Source organism: Bombina bombina, chromosome 10 (assembly GCF_027579735.1).
Source record: "Bombina bombina isolate aBomBom1 chromosome 10, aBomBom1.pri, whole genome shotgun sequence".
NCBI classification, from domain to species: domain Eukaryota; kingdom Metazoa; phylum Chordata; class Amphibia; order Anura; family Bombinatoridae; genus Bombina; species Bombina bombina.
Genome location: NC_069508.1, coordinates 16531417 through 16546774, shown reverse-complemented (window position 1 = coordinate 16546774; position 15358 = coordinate 16531417). Strand labels below are relative to the sequence as shown.

At 42.8% G+C, this 15358-nt stretch overlaps 1 protein-coding gene across 1 annotated transcript in view; it reads left to right on the top strand.

Moving 5' to 3' along the window:
- STXBP3 (syntaxin binding protein 3) overlaps positions 1-15358 on the top strand; it is a 69403-nt gene that overhangs the window by 20030 nt on the left and 34015 nt on the right. Inside the window, exons 6-15 of the mRNA XM_053693821.1 lie at positions 289-389; positions 826-974; positions 1309-1399; positions 2501-2625; positions 3059-3163; positions 5680-5737; positions 10958-11023; positions 11310-11390; positions 11580-11718; positions 13414-13520. Of these exons, the coding sequence (XP_053549796.1) occupies positions 289-389; positions 826-974; positions 1309-1399; positions 2501-2625; positions 3059-3163; positions 5680-5737; positions 10958-11023; positions 11310-11390; positions 11580-11718; positions 13414-13520 (1022 nt within the window). The remainder of the gene's footprint in view (positions 1-288; positions 390-825; positions 975-1308; positions 1400-2500; positions 2626-3058; positions 3164-5679; positions 5738-10957; positions 11024-11309; positions 11391-11579; positions 11719-13413; positions 13521-15358) is intronic.

Sequence of the window (15358 nt, the reverse complement as noted above, 5' to 3'; positions counted from 1 at the left end):
CGCTTGGGATTTATTAAGTATAATTAAAGTACAAAGCAGCGTATGTCTACTTCGCTGACGGTGAGTGGCGCTTGGGATTTATTAAGTATAATTAAAGTACAAAGCAGCGTATGTCTACTTCGCTGACGGTGAGTGGCGCTTGGGATTTATTAAGTATAATTAAAGATGTAGGTTTCATTTAGGTGCTGTCTGATCTTCTCAACATTCCCCACTGACCCTGACATATGCCAGGTCTACAGTTGATTGTATTTTCTGCTCAGTTTTTTTAACACATGTTTGGATTTCCAGTCTGCCCCGACCACCTGTTCAACAAGCTGAAATCCTGCACCCCCAAAGCCATCAAACGATGCAAGGAGATCAACATTTCATTTTTTCCTCAAGAGTCCCAGGTAAGTTGTAGCATTTTACTCCAATATACAGATAACATGCAGAGGAAATAATAGCTTTCCTTACAGAGGTTCTTCAGCAATATCAAGTGCCATAAATGTCTCCAGGCACTAACTGAATGTAAAGATACAGTTATATCTAGAGAGAAACGGGTGAAGTGGGGTTATCATTTTGTATTTTAGCTCTATGAATATCTAATTATATATTCATTGTTTTATACAGTTTCCTTTACTATGCAGCTTATTTTTTTTGGAGGTACAATTTCTATCCACTGTTCATTTGGAAAAAAATCCATACTGCATTATGCCCCCTCTTAACCCTTTGGATGCTATAGAGAGCAGAAACTTGTTACTACATAACCCTTTCAGGCAATAAAGAGTTAATGGGGTGAAACAGTTCAACAGTCCTGACCCATGTACCTTGCTTCATCTCATTAAGGTTTTCACATTAAATGTCCCTGACACATTTCACTTGATGTACAACCCAGACAGAAGTGAGGATAAGGAATCTGCCATGCAGTCTATGGCCCAGCAGATTGTGACGTTATGTGCAACGTTGGAGGAAAACCCTGGTGTGAGATACAAGAAGTGAGTGTCCTGGAACAGACTATGAAGGCGCTTGTACACACAGGCGAAGCTCGTGCAACCTGATGTATTAGGGGAGTGAGCTTTTCTCCGTTTAAAACCTTTTAAGACCTTTTTACCTCTTCTCTGTCATACTGCAGGGTTATGTGGTTTGTGGGGAGCTAGAAAAGTATTTGAGAACAATTCTTAGTACAAGAAAATACACATCAGACTGAATAACTGATTTTAGGGCTAAATTGTGTGTTATCTTTGTTTTGGTAAAAAATAAACCGTAAGCTACAGAAAAAAAAACATTTTGGTTTGTGAAATTCTATGGTTTGTTTGTGCTTTGGTTCAGGGATCCCCTGGGCAATGCAGAAGAACTAGCCAACTTTGTAGAAGAAAAGCTTGTTCAGTATTACAAAACCGATGAAAAGGACCAGTTTAAGGTAAGCGGAAGGTTCATTCCTCCCCTGCCCCGTTATGCCTTTATTAAAGGGACGGAGATGTTATTTATAAAAAAGACATAATGAGAAAAAAACTGCGGCTTTTTATACAAATCCACACCATAGTTTCTGGTACTTATTTGTGTGAAACATAACAGACTTCACTTTCAAATACAACTAATCCATTTTCTACCACTATAGGGACATGGTGACTAATTCAAATATAGCAGGTTATGTACAAAACGCGTTACACGTACCAGACTTTATAACTGCACAAGCTCTGCCGATACATCCTACACAAACTAATCTTTACATGTGACTCATTTCATGCCCAGTTTATCTTATCTGCCCGACTGAGAGCTTTATGCTGTGGCTGCTGATTCTGGACCTTCCCTAGGGACCTTGATCATAACACCACCTGCTACTTATAGGCCTCAAAGGGTCATTCAGTTTTTTTCTTTTTTGTTGGGGGGGGGGGGGATTTTTGTCTTTTTTTAAAAAAACAAAACTGTTTTTATGCTTGTGGGGCTTGTCACTGGCCACCAGTGTAATTCTGTGTGTTGTCCTTATCAACCAGTAACAGTTGTGCACCTGTTTTAAAATAAACAGCTTTTCCTTAAGTTTCACACAATTTATTTTTTAAATATTGCTCTGCCATATGAACAATATAATTTATGTCCCTTTTAATTTCACGTCTGTTTCTAAGGTTCCTCATGTCCCTACACACTCACCACTATGTGTCACTCCCGTTGTGCCCTGCAGTGCTGCACCTGAGACAAACTTCCCCTCCTCCTGCTCTATGTAATAATCTTCATCCCACCTTGTGCCACTCAAAATCATTGTTTTGTCCTCCCCTGCTTTAGCAGATAGCAGCTGCAAAACAATGCACTGTTTACTAACATAACCCTGGCTAGCCTTGTTGTCTGCAGGCTAAAGCCCACATTGGCTTCTCTAAATGAGGCAAGTGGTGGGCTGGGTTTCTTTTTTTCTTTTCTTTTTTTTTTTAATGTTTAGCCTTGGCTGATCCGTAGCCTTTGCTGTAGAATAACGTAAGCGTCTTATAATTACAAAGTGAGTCTCATCACCATGACCTTTGTCTTGCAGGAGAAATCTCAGTCGCAGCTGCTTATCCTGGATCGAGGGTTTGACCCAGTGTCTACAGTGCTGCATGAACTCACCTTCCAAGCAATGGTCTATGACCTCCTGCCCATTGAGAACGATGTTTACAAGTAAGTACCCTTTATAGCTTTATCTTCTCCCAGACTGTGCAGCAAATATGTCACCAAACCCTCCAGCCTGTCCTCTCCCTACTGCCATCCCGTTGTGTACGGTTTATTTAGTGCAGCCGCTTTGTTGTGTGAATGCGCTAGACCAAGAGTAGCGTGACACAACTTGTTATGTAGTGAATTCAGCCAGTGCTTTATCTTGTGTATATGTATTAATGCCCTGTACATTACAGCCATATTTATATGACCTTAGTGTAGTGGCTATTTTGTTACAATTTCAGAACTGCTACGTACCATGATTTTATATTCTGGAAATTATTCTTATTAAATAAAGGGACAAGGAATACAATAGTACGACTGGGCTGTACATCCCTAGCATTCTATTGTGTGTGTGTGTGTATATACCACTAAAACACTAATCACATATTTTTTGCAGGTACAGTTCAGAGAAAATGACTGGGAAAGACAAAGAAGCTCGTTTAGACGAATCTGATGAACTGTGGGTGAAAATCCGACATAGGCACATTGCAGATGTCCTGACGTACGTAAGCAATTTGTGTCCTAAGAAAGAAAAAGAAAAAAGCACTGACACTGCCTCTTGGAAACTATCTGTGTTTTTATGTTTAAATTCATTGGGCCCATATATACCTGAAGCAACACACATCTGCTCTTCAGGGGTCATGCGCCCAGTTTATTCTGAGAGATCTGCCCAGGTCAGGGGATGTGCACCCAGTTTATTCTGAGAGATCTGCCCAGGTCAGGGGATGTGCACCCAGTTTATTCTGAGAGATCTGCCCAGGTCAGGGGATGTGCACCCAGTTTATTCTGAGAGATCTGCCCAGGTCAGGGGATGTGCACCCAGTTTATTCTGAGGGATCTGCCCAGGTCAGGGGATGTGCACCCGGTTTATTCTGAGAGATCTGCCCAGGTCAGGGGATGTGCGCCCAGTTTATTCTGAGAGATCTGCCCAGGTCAGGGGATGTGCACCCAGTTTATTCTGAGAGATCTGCCCAGGTCAGGGGATGTGCACCCAGTTTATTCTGAGAGATCTGCCCAGGTCAGGGGATGTGCACCCAGTTTATTTTGAGAGATTTGCCCAGGTCAGGGGATGTGCACCCAGTTTATTCTGAGAGATCTGCCCAGGTCAGGGGATGTGCACCCAGTTTATTCTGAGAGATTTGCCCAGGTCAGGGGATGTGCACCCAGTTTATTCTGAGAGATTTGCCCAGGTCAGGGGATGTGCACCCAGTTTATTCTGAGAGATCTGCCCAGGTCAGGGGATGTGCACCCAGTTTATTCTGAGAGATCTGCCCAGGTCAGGGGATGTGCACCCAGTTTATTCTGAGAGATTTGCCCAGGTCAGGGGATGTGCACCCAGTTTATTCTGAGAGATCTGCCCAGGTCAGGGGATGTGCACCCAGTTTATTTTGAGAGATTTGCCCAGGTCAGGGGATGTGCACCCAGTTTATTCTGAGAGATCTGCCCAGGTCAGGGGATGTGCACCCAGTTTATTCTGAGAGATTTGCCCAGGTCAGGGGATGTGCACCCAGTTTATTCTGAGAGATTTGCCCAGGTCAGGGGATGTGCACCCAGTTTATTCTGAGAGAGCTGCCCAGGTCAGGGGATGTGCACCCAGTTTATTCTGAGAGATCTGCCCAGGTCAGGGGATGTGCACCCAGTTTATTCAGAGAGATCTGCCCAGGTCAGGGGATGTGCACCCAGTTTATTCTGAGAGATCTGCCCAGGTCAGGGGATGTGCACCCAGTTTATTCTGAGAGATCTGCCCAGGTCAGGGGATGTGCACCCAGTTTATTCTGAGAGATCTGCCCAGGTCAGGGGATGTGCACCCAGTTTATTCAGAGAGATCTGCCCAGGTCAGGGGATGTGCACCCAGTTTATTCAGAGAGATCTGCCTAGGTCAGGGGATGTGCACCCAGTTTATTCTGAGAGATCTGCCCAGGTCAGGGGATGTGCACCCAGTTTATTCAGAGAGATCTGCCCAGGTCAGGGGATGTGCACCCAGTTTTTTCTGAGAGATCTGCCCAGGTCAGGGGATGTGCACCCAGTTTATTCTGAGAGATCTGCCCAGGTCAGGGGATGTGCACCCAGTTTATTCTGAGAGATCTGCCCAGGTCAGGGGATGTGCACCCAGTTTATTCTGAGAGATCTGCCCAGGTCAGGGGATGTGCACCCAGTTTATTCTGAGAGATCTGCCCAGGTCAGGGGATGTGCACCCAGTTTATTCTGAGAGATCTGCCCAGGTCAGGGGATGTGCACCCAGTTTATTCTGAGAGATCTGCCCAGGTCAGGGGATGTGCACCCGGTTTTTTCTGAGAGATCTGCCCAGGTCAGGGGATGTACACCCAGTTTATTCTGAGAGATCTGCCTAGGTCAGGGGATGTGCACCCAGTTTATTTTGAGAGATTTGCCCAGGTCAGGGGATGTGCACCCAGTTTATTCTGAGAGATCTGCCCAGGTCAGGGGATGTGCACCCAGTTTATTCTGAGAGATCTGCCCAGGTCAGGGGATGTGCACCCAGTTTATTCTGAGGGATCTGCCCAGGTCAGGGGATGTGCACCCTGTTTATTCTGAGGGATCTGCCCAGGTCAGGGGATGTGCACCCGGTTTATTCTGAGAGATCTGCCCAGGTCAGGGGATGTGCACCCAGTTTATTCTGAGAGATCTGCCCAGGTCAGGGGATGTGCACCCGTTTTTTTCTGAGAGATCTGCCCAGGTCAGGGGATGTGCACCCAGTTTATTCTGCCAGAACTGCCCTGATCAGGAAACAGGCGTCCCGTTTATTCAAGACAAACATATTGAATAGAAGAGGAGACCACATACTAGGGCTGCTGATGGATTATGGAAAATATATATGAAATAATTGCCTTTTAGTTAAAGTGTTTTCAGTTCTAGGATGTCAGACATTTTAAAGGGCCTAGTGTAAATATCACTTTTCTCTGTCCCTCCGGTATGACTGGGTGAAACATTTTTTAAGCTTAATATGTTTTGCTGCACAGAATTAAACATCATTTGTGTTTTCTCTCCTTTTTTTACCAGAGAAATTCCAAAACTTGTCAAAGAAATATCCAACAGCAAGAAAGAGACCGAAGCAAAGGTGAGCGGTTTAAAAGCCTAATGCATTATTAATGGTCATTTTAATTTTATTCTTTTACAAGAGAAATAAATCTGTTCACCAAGCTCAGCAATGCAAACTCATTTCTTGTTCTGAATACATTTGTACAATGTTGAATACAATAACTTACTGAAAATAGTATTTCAACAAACAGATTTAAAGCTCAGTTCAACCCTGTGCAAAGCCTTTTCACCTCCTGTCGACCTCTCGCGCAGCTTTTCACCTCCTGTCAACCTCTCGCGCAGCCTTTTCACCTCCTGTCGACCTCTCGCGCAGCCTTTTCACCTCCTGTCGACCTCTCGCGCAGCCTTTTCACCTCCTGTCGACCTCTCGCGCAGCCTTTTCACCTCCTGTCGACCTCTCGCGCAGCCTTTTCACCTCCTGTCAACCTCTCGCGCAGCCTTTTCACCTCCTGTCAACCTCTTGCGCAGCCTTTTCTTTCTAATGACACGGTGAGTCCACGGATCATCTAATTACTATTGAGAATATCACTCCTGGCCAGCAGGAGGAGGCAAAGAGCACCACAGCAAAGCTGTTAAATATCACCTCCCTTCCCTCCAACCCCAATCATTCTCTTTGCCTACGTTAGAAGCAAGGAGCTGGTAAAGTTTAGGTGTCTGAAAGAAGATTCTTTAATCAATATTTTATTATTTTAAAGCAGAGTAAGATTGTCCTGCTTCCTCCAGTGGTTTAGCCGTAGCCCATGTTAGTCTCTTCAGTAGAGCAGTGGTGGCTTTTAAGCAATGGGAACTTGTGGGGTATAATCCTCACTGCGCCTCCCAAACAATTGTTGCTGCCCTATCCGGAAAGCCTGACTAGGATTATTCAGTCTTTCTTATTTTTCCCACAGGTCTATGTGAGAGAGAGGACCTCTCAAACCATGTGAGCTGCCCTGCTGCCGGGCAGATTGTTCAGGTAAGTGCCTAATTTTATTTTCTTGATGAATGTGGCACTTTTTCAGTTAAGCCTGATTTGGGGACACTAACAATCCTATTTGGGGTTAATGGGATTTTAGTAGGCAGTGTGTGCAGGCACTGGGGACGTATAGTCTTTTGGAGAGAGGCTCAGACTTATTTTATTGTTCCATTTCTGAAGGCTCTGATATGGTTATTGTTCCGGTTTTCATTCTGGTGCTTGGGGGACAGAGTCAGCGTGTTTTTACTGTGGGAAGCAACGGTTCTGGCATTAATAATAATGGCGACCAGCTTCTTTCTAGTTAGATTACGCACACAATTAGGAAGGGCGGGCTTCTGAGGCGGCAATTAGTGTTGCACGCCTTTCCGGAGCTTTTCATGTTAGTTCCTGTCCGGAGTGTGTTACTGCGTCTCTGCTTAAAGGAATCGGTGACAAGTGTTGCAGAGCCATTTTTGAACAGCTATATTTTAGTCCAGATTGTAATTTGAGTAATCCGGTTCACAGGGGTACAGGTAGGCACCTCAGCAAGGAGTGCTGAGCTGAGGAGGCTGCCTGTGGGTTATTGTACACTGCTGTTTTTTGCAGTAGTCAAGGAATAAAAGAAAAATTATTTTTGCTTTTAAAATTTAAAGTGACAGTAACGTTTTTTTGGTATTAATATTTTCAAACTTAAATAAAGCTGTTGAGTTTATTTTGTTTATAAATGGAGTAAAGATGGATCAAGAGGCCCTGCAAAATGTTACATGTGACTTGTGTTTTGACTCCAATTAGAACCCCCAATTCCATTTTGTCCCTCATGTATTGAAAGAACATTACATTACAGGGATAGACTTTTTGAATCTGAGCCATCATTAGTTAAAGGCGGATGCTGTTCAGGGGTCCCCTGTCCAAGATATGCCGCCGCTTTCTCAAGTGTCCCAAACATTATCGTCCACACATGCAGTGCCCTGCGTTTCCACTCAAACTCCAGTTAGGGTTACCTTGCACGACATTGCTACCCACATATCCTCTGCGCTAACTGATGCACTGTCTGCTTTTCCCATGCTACAGAGAAAGCGCAAGAGGAAATGTAAGGAATCAGTGAGTAAGGTTTCTGATACAGTCGTGGCTATTCCGAATGTTTCTTCCCAGAAGTCTGAGGAGGAAGATACTTCAGTAGCATCTGAGGGTGAAGTCTCAGACAGTGTAATTCCTTCTACTGACGCTGAAGTTGTATCCTTCAGGTTTAAGCTAGAACACCTCCGGTTGTTACTTAAGGAGGTTTTGGCTGTCGTGGTCAATCCTAAGAAGTCAAATAAGTTAAACAAATACTTTGACGTTCCTTCCACTGTCTTTCCAGTGCTACAGAGAAGTTGGAAGGGTTACTAAAAAAGATGTATGTACACCAGGGTTTACAATGGCAACATGCGGTGTGTATTGCTACCGTCACCAGTGCGGCGGCTTAATGGTTTGATGCGTTGTCTGAATCTCTTCAGACAGATACTCCCTTTGAGGAGATCCAGGATAGGATCAAGGCTCTTAAGTTGGCCAATTACTTTATTACGGATGCTTTTCTGGTTTTGCAGTACTGGCCCGCAGAGCCTGATGCTTGAAATCATGGTCTGCGGATGTGTTGTCTAAGTCTAAGCTTTTGACGATTCCCTACAAGGGTTAGACCTTGTTTGGGCCAGGCTTGGCTCAAATTTATTTCCAAAATTATGGGAGGTAAGGGTCTTTTCCTCCCTCCGGATAAGAGGAATAAGCAGAAGGGACGTCAGAGTCATTTTCGTACCTTTCGAAACTTCAAGGGTAAGCCTTCTCTCCCTATACAAAGCAGGAACAGTCCAAGTCTTCCTGGAGGTCCAACCAGTCATGGAACAAGGGAAATCAATCTAAGAAGCCTGCTACTGACTCAAAGTCAGTATCAAGGTTCTGCCCCCGATCTGGGACCGGATCTTGTGGGGGGCAGACTTTCCTTCTTTGCTCAGGCTTGGGTTCGGGATGTTCAGGATCCCTGGGCAGTGGACATCGTGTCCCAGGGATACAAACTAGAGTTCAAGACATTTCCTCCCAGTGGCAGGTTTCTGCTCTCAAGATTATCTGTAGACCAGATAAAAAAGAGAGGCGTTCTTACACTGTTCGAGACCTTTCCGCACTGGGGGTGATAGTTTCTGTTCCAATGCAGGAACAGGGTCTGGGATTTTACTCCAATCTGTTCGTGGTTCCCAAAAAAGAGGGAACTTTCAGACCAATTCTAGACCTCAAAAGTCTAGACAAGTTCCTCAGAGTACCGTTTTTCAAGATGGAAACTATTCGTTCCATTCTTCCCTTGGTTCAAGAGGATCAATTCATGACGATAGAAGATTTAAAGGATGCGTCCCTGCATGTTCCCATCCACAGGGATCATCACAAGTTTCTGAGGTTCTCATTTCTAGACAAACACTTCCAGTTTGTGGCTCTTCCATTCGGCCTTGCCACAGCTTCCAGAATTTTTTCAAGAGTCCTGGGATCTCTTGGTGGTGCTCCGGTTGCGGTGCATTGCAGTGGCACCTTATCTGGACGATATTCTGGTTCAGGCGCCATCCTTTCAACTAGCAAACTCCCACATGGAGATGTTGTTATCCTTCCTGTGCTCTCAAGGATGGAAGGTGAATTTGGAAAGAGTTCCTTAATTCCAGCTACAAGGGTAGTGTTCTTGGGAACCATAATAGATTCCCTATCGATAGAATAAATCAAAGATCTTCGATTCTTGTTGGGCGCTTCAGTCCTCTCCTTGGCCGTCAGTGGCTAGGTTTGTTGCACAACCTAGATGTGGTGCGTGCGTTGAAATACTATTTACAGGTGACTAAGGATTTTCATCAGTCTTTGGCTCTGTTTGTTGTTTTCTCTGGGAATCGTAAGGGTCAGAAAGCTACGGCTACTTCTCTTTCTTTATGGCTGAAGAGTGTAATTCGCTTGGCCTATGAAACTGCTGGACAGCAGCCTCCTGAGAGTATCACGGCTCATTCTATGAGGGTTGTTTCCTTTTCTTGGGCATTCAAAAATTAAGCTTCTGTGGAACAGATTTGCAAGGCTGCAACTTGGTCCTCTCTACATAATTTTTATAAATTTGATACTTTTGCCTCGGCTGAGGCTTCTTTTGCCTTCCGTTTAGGTTCCCTGTCTTGTCCTTCCCTTATCTGTGTACTCTAGCTTGGGTATTGATTCCGAATAGTAATTAGATGATACGTGGACTCACCGTGTCATTAGAAAGAAAACAAAATTGATGCTTACCTGATAAATTTCTTTCTTTCTTGACACGGTGAGTCCACGGCCCGCCCTGGGTTTTTTTTAACACAGGTTTTTGTCGTATTATAAACCTCAGGTACCTCTGCACCTTGTTGCTTCCTTTCTCTCCTTTTACTTCGGTTGAATGACTGGGGTTGGAGGGAAGGGAGGTGATATTTAACATCTTTGCTGTGGTGCTCTTTGCCGCCTCCTCCTGGCCAGGAGTGATATTCCCAATAGTAATTAGATGATCCGTGGACTCACCGTGTCAAGAAAGAAAGAAATTTATCAGGTAAGCATAAATTTTGTTTTCACCTCCTGTTAACCTCTCACGCAGCCTTTTCACCTCCTGTCAACCTCTCACGCAGCCTTTTCACCCCCTGTCAACCTCTCGCGCAGCCTTTTCACCCCCTGTCAACCTCTCACGCAGCCTTTTCACCCCCTGTCAACCTCTCGCGCAGCCTTTTCACCCCCTGTCAACCTCTCGCGCAGCCTTTTTACCTCCTGTCAACTCCTTGCGCGCTGCCTTTTAACCTCCTGTCAACCCCTTGCGCAGCCTTTTCACCCCCTGTCAACCTCTCGCGCAGCCTTTTCACCCCCTGTCAACCTCTCACGCAGCCTTTTCACCCCCTGTCAACCTCTCGCGCAGCCTTTTCACCCCCTGTCAACCTCTCGCGCAGCCTTTTTACCTCCTGTCAACTCCTTGCGCGCTGCCTTTTAACCTCCTGTCAACCCCTTGCGCAGCCTTTTCACCCCCTGTCAACCTCTCGCGCAGCCTTTTTACCTCCTGTCAACTCCTTGCGCGCTGCCTTTTAACCCTAGTTCAACCCTGGAAGTAACCTTCACCCTGGACACATCTTTTCACTGATTTTGTCTCCCTATGAGCGCGCAACTGTTCCTTCCCTATGCGCAGCCTTTCAAGCCTTTTATATATGTACACCATGAAGTGTTTGAATGACTTTGTTTGCTATTTTACTCTGGGAATATTCATTCACTGCAAATGGATTTGTTTTGACTCCATTTCCTTTTGATCTCTTGCAGTTGTCCATAAGTAACCTATCCAATCTCATGAAAAAGATGCCGCACTTCAGAAAGCATATCCGAAAAGTGAGCAGACTTATTACATGAGGGTTTATTAATATTTTCCCATTAGTGTTGTTTGTTTATGTAGAAAGGAAAGCTGTTAAAAATTGATTATACATTATAATTTGCTATGTATTTGAGATATCCCAGTGGCACCTTGTTATATGTGTATCTGACTTGTGTATAAGTAAAGTGAGACTATGTCACTTCAGCTAGAGCATGTTGGGATGTTGGCTGATCTCTAGAAATAAGGAAACCAATTTACTATAGAGAAATAGAATTTGTACATGAAATATATATTTTTCTCCAGCAAGCTCTGCATCTCAGTTTAGCGGAGGATTGTATGGAGAAGTTTAAGGCAAATCTGGAAAGGCTCTGCAAGGTAGAACAAGTAAGTAACTTCCTATGACATATTGTGCTGTAATAAATTATATTTAAATGGCTCTCCACTCCCTGTATCTGTCACTGACATATGTAACACGAAACCTCACGTGTTTACGTAGCAGCACATTAACCCCTTTAGGTACAGTACAGATGATTGCAGCACAGTGCATGTACTATTTAATTCATGTATTTGTAGGATCTGGCTTTGGGGACAGACGCCGAAGGACAGAAAGTTAAGGAGCACATGCGCGTCCTGTTACCAGTGTTGCTTAACAAAGACTTGGACAATTACGACAAAATTAGAGCAATTCTGCTTTATATATTTGTGGAGAATGGTAAGTGAGAGAGCACCTGGTATTTAAAGACCATTAGTAGATTGGGAAACCTATCCTGTAATGTGACAGAAATATCGCTTTACCCCCTTTTTACCCTGTAAACCCGTTTTGTTATAAGTAATCATTTCTTTGTCTGGTCTCTTTCCCGTTGTGTATTTACAACTGTGAGAATCTGAGGTTCTTATGGTAGTAGCACTTTTATACCAATCACTGCTGACAAGAATGTTACCGTGTCTGAGTGACAAATTGCTTCCATTTGACAAATAATACATTTCGTTACCTAAGAACAAACTCAAGTATACTTAAAGGGACAGTAAACACCCTGAGATTTTAGTATAAAATGTCTAGTTATGTATATTGCAACAACTTTGCAATACAGCGATATACTTTCATTATTTTCCCCTTTTCATGTAATTTAGCTCAGAATTGTATTGCACATTTTCTAATTCTCAGAACTTGAGTAGCACCATGCTGACTTCTCAAGACTTAACCCTTCTTTCTCTAATTGGCTTTAATTGATGTTAACTGTATAACAATGCATTTTATACTATCATCATGACCATATCTAGGCTTCTTGTCTGCAGACTCAAGCTTGGAGCGGCTCTTCCAAATAGGGCAAATGGTGCGTGGAGTTTGGCTACTGACAAACAATTGCAGCAAACAGCAAATCGTTAAGACTTGGCTGATATGTTATTTTATAGCAACACAGCAGAAATATCTTGTAATTACAACATGTTTACTGTCCCTTTAAGTAGAAAGAGACTGTAAAATGACCAGTGGAGTGCCTCATGGAACAGTGCTTGGGCCTGTTTTTTGTTTGTTTTTTACTGCATTTATTACTGTTGTTGCTAACTGGCTTTACAGGACAGTGTGTTTTTGCCAATGATATTAAAAATCTGTTGCCAAGCTGACTTCCCTGGAGATAGTAGTCAAATGAGTAATAATCCTGAAAAAACAAGCAGAATAGCTGAGTGACTAAGATCTAAAATTGAACACAACCATGACTGTAAATTGTTGTTGTGATGGTATTTTACTAACAGTAAAGGAAGGCACTGTGGAATTATTTAATGCAATTTACAGGTAGGAAAAATGTGTTTTGTATAGTAAGCATGCTAGAAGAGGAAACCGTGCGAATTTCCACTGCTCTTCAGATTACTAGTCCGACATCCTATTAAATAGTTAGTGCAGTTTTAAAGACCAGGTCTCCTCTAGGCGAACATCAACTATAAACCTATATGTGGTCTAAAAATAAATTCATAAGGAAAGTCATCATCACTTTAATATGTAGTATAGAGGAGAGAAGGGGAGAGGTGATATTATGGGATTTCCTCATTATCAGGGAGAATGCATTTGTCAACAGAAGAGGAAATCCAGAACAAGAGGTTGTTTCTAGGCCTGAAAAGCTCTAATTTAAACAATGTACAAAGGGGTGAGAGGTCCTGGGAGCCATAGCACACGGATCAATTAAAGTAAACCTGGTCAGTGCTGAGGATGAATTCTCCGTGTGCTATAGATATATACTGTATATAGGTAGCTGGGTCTTCTAATCAGCATCTGCTATTCAAATCCGTCTTTATATAGGAATGAAAAACTCCTTGCAGGGTCACTGTGTTACCGGAATGAAGATCATAAGAAAATCATATTGGCTTGCTATAAAGATTAAGGAAGTTTAACATAAATATTTATATTTGAAAGGAACCACACAAGAGAATTTAGACCGACTGATCCAACATGCCAAGATTGAGAGCGATGGAGATGTCCTGAAGAACTGGAAATACATTGGTGTTCCTATTGTCCCCAAGGTATGACATAGAGGGGGTTTGTGCAAGGAGCTGTATTACTTCTATGGTGTTGACCTAGCAAGACCCTTATAACTTTCCATGTTCGGGATATTTTGCTATGTTAGCTGCGCACCTTACCTTATAACTCCAGTGGGGTCACCACTGCATGCTCTAACTTCCATATCATTTGAAGCTTTTTTCAGTCATGTTCTAGAAATAAAAATGTTTTGTGCATGAGATGAGCATTTTTTGAAGTTCTAGGGTTCTATGAGATTATCTTTGTGACATCACATATTTACCTACTATTGTACAGTAAAACATTGCACTTATGTTTAGTCCCTTGTTCTGCAGCCAGAGGTGCTCTTGAGTGAGCTTTTCTGCTAACTCTGCTCCATACGTCTACAACCAAAGACACAATATCTAATCCTTTCTGTCTCTGTTCTCCTGCTTTTGTTGTCACTGTACTAACCTCTTTTCTTCGTTTCTTTTAAGACTCTCTGTTCTGAGGATTCAGGTTAGTCTAGAAATAAAAAAATATTTGCTTGCACCCACATAAGTTATACAGCACTGGGTTAAGTCACAGGTGATCTTCATTGGAAAAATTAGTATTAATCTGTTTAAAATAAGTTTATTAGAGCGTTTTTATTTATTTATATTTTTTTTAAAGAGATATTAAAGGGACATTAAACACCTGATAAAAATTGCTGAAACCTACTTTTTCTTATTAAACAAAATAAAGTAATCACTGCTGCCTATTTTATCTGTTCCTCTTAGCCCAAACTTTTGAAGGAGATTGTTTTAAAATACAGTGTTGAGGCAGTGCTTGATTTCCTATGTAAGCTGCCATATTGTAGCGTGCGTTACAGGGCTCAGTAGTCACATGATACACACACCATATTATCTATGCATACACAGTACTTAGAGGAAGGAATCACATCTCTCTCTCCCTGCAGCGTGTGAGCTGCAGTGTCTGAAAAGTTATTTCTCAGTGAGGGTATAAATATATTTCATAATTTCCCTGTTAATGTATATAAAACATGTTATGCAGAAATTTAAATAAAATACTTATAACTTCTGTGTTTATGTTTTTAACTCCCCCCACACACACAGGTTTTTTCTCTCCTCAAACTCTGTCCGTAAAGTTTTATGCTCAGTAAGCACTTACCAGAGCCGGTTCCTGTGTTATTATTGTAAAACTACTGACTGCTCTGGGGGAGGGAGGGGGATAGGGAGGAGGAAGCTCCCACGGACTGCATGCTGCATATCATTAGTTCAAAAGACTTCTTCTTTTCATGACCTCTCCTCCTGAATGTAAATCACTAAGGTCTGACACCCAGCATAAGACGTTTAGCAAGGATCGTATGCATTATCTATCTAGTGAGCACACTGCTAGCTAATGCATACGATCCTTGCTAAACGTCTTATGCTGGGTGTCAGACCTTAGTGATTTACATTCAGGAGGAGAGGTCATGAAAAGAAGAAGTCTTTTGAACTAATGATATGCAGCATGCAGTCCGTGGGAGCTTCCTCCTCCCTCCCCCAGAGCAGTCAGTAGTTTTACAATAATAACACAGGAACCGGCTCTGGTAAGTGCTTACTGAGCATAAAACTTTACGGACAGAGTTTGAGGAGAGAAAAAACCTGTGTGTGTGGGGGGAGTTAAAAACATAAACACAGAAGTTATAAGTATTTTATTTAAATTTCTGCATAACATGTTTTATATACATTAACAGGGAAATTATGAAATATATTTATACCCTCACTGAGAAATAACTTTTCAGACACTGCAGCTCACACGCTGCAGGGAGAGAGAGATGTGATTCCTTCCTCTAAGTACTGTGTATGCATAGATAATATGG